General features: G+C 40.3%; 1 protein-coding gene across 1 annotated transcript; it reads right to left on the bottom strand.

The window, feature by feature from the left end:
* Window positions 1-311: 311 nt before the first annotated feature.
* LOC136069623 (uncharacterized) lies at window positions 312-731 on the bottom strand. Its single transcript, XM_065778345.1, has one exon. The coding sequence runs from the start codon at window positions 729-731 to the stop codon at window positions 312-314; it is 420 nt and encodes a 139-aa protein (XP_065634417.1).
* Window positions 732-949: the final 218 nt, after the last annotated feature.

Here is a 949-nt window from a genome sequence, read left to right as displayed (position 1 = left end):
ATGGCTAGGTGATGAGTAGTGGTTTTTTATTCTCAGCGTTGCATAAAATTCTCTGAAATTTTGGCTATCAAATTGCTGTCCATTGTTAGACATGATCGCCCTTAGGATTCCAAACCTGCAAACAATGTTCTTCCAAAAAAAGTTCTGTATCTTGCTTTCTATGATTATTGTTAATGGCTCTACTTCAACCCATTTAATAAAATAATCAATAGTGACAAGTAAGAATTTAACTTGTTTCTTCCTTTGTGATAGTGAACCAACAATGTCAATCCCCCAGGTGGAAAATGGCCATGGTGAGGAAATGCTCGTCATTAGTTCTTCAAGAATGTGCTGCACATTTTCAAACTGTTGACATTTATCGCATTTTTTGATGAGCTCAACTGCGTCTTTTTGCATGGTCGGCCAAAATAGCCTACCCTGATTGCCTTTCCAACTAAAGATCGAGGTCCTGAGTGATTACCGCATATGCCTTCATGGATCTCTCGCAACACATATGTCACTTCTTCAGGATTCAGGCATTTTAAGTAAGGAAATAAAAATCCCCTCTTGTAGAGTTTGCCGTTCACGACAGTGAATCTTGTGGCTCTGACCCTAACCTTCTTTGCTTCGAACGAGTCCGATGGGAGCTGGCCATCTCCGATGTAAGAAATGATCAGATCCATCCAAATGCCTGATTGCTGGACTAGGAAGGCTTGTAATCCCTCTATGCTAGGGATTGTCTGAATTTCCATATATAACCCGGGCTTTTCTGGGGCGTTTTCAGTTGATGCCAACTTAGCAACCTCGTCAGTAGTTGAATTGCTCTCTCGTGGGATATTAAAACAATCAGCCAATTGATTTGTTACTTCAAGTATCTCTTCATTCTTTTCTCTTTTACTTCATACTCGTTGGTTATTTGCCCAACAATTAGCTTGGAACCAGTTCTCAGCTTCAAATTCTTGACTCCTAG

This window comes from Quercus suber, unplaced genomic scaffold (genome assembly GCF_002906115.3).
Source record: "Quercus suber isolate HL8 unplaced genomic scaffold, Cork oak 2.0 scaffold_180, whole genome shotgun sequence".
In the NCBI taxonomy this organism is placed as follows: domain Eukaryota; kingdom Viridiplantae; phylum Streptophyta; class Magnoliopsida; order Fagales; family Fagaceae; genus Quercus; species Quercus suber.
The sequence above is the reverse complement of the archived record's forward strand: the minus strand, read 5'-3'. Positions and strand labels throughout refer to the sequence as shown.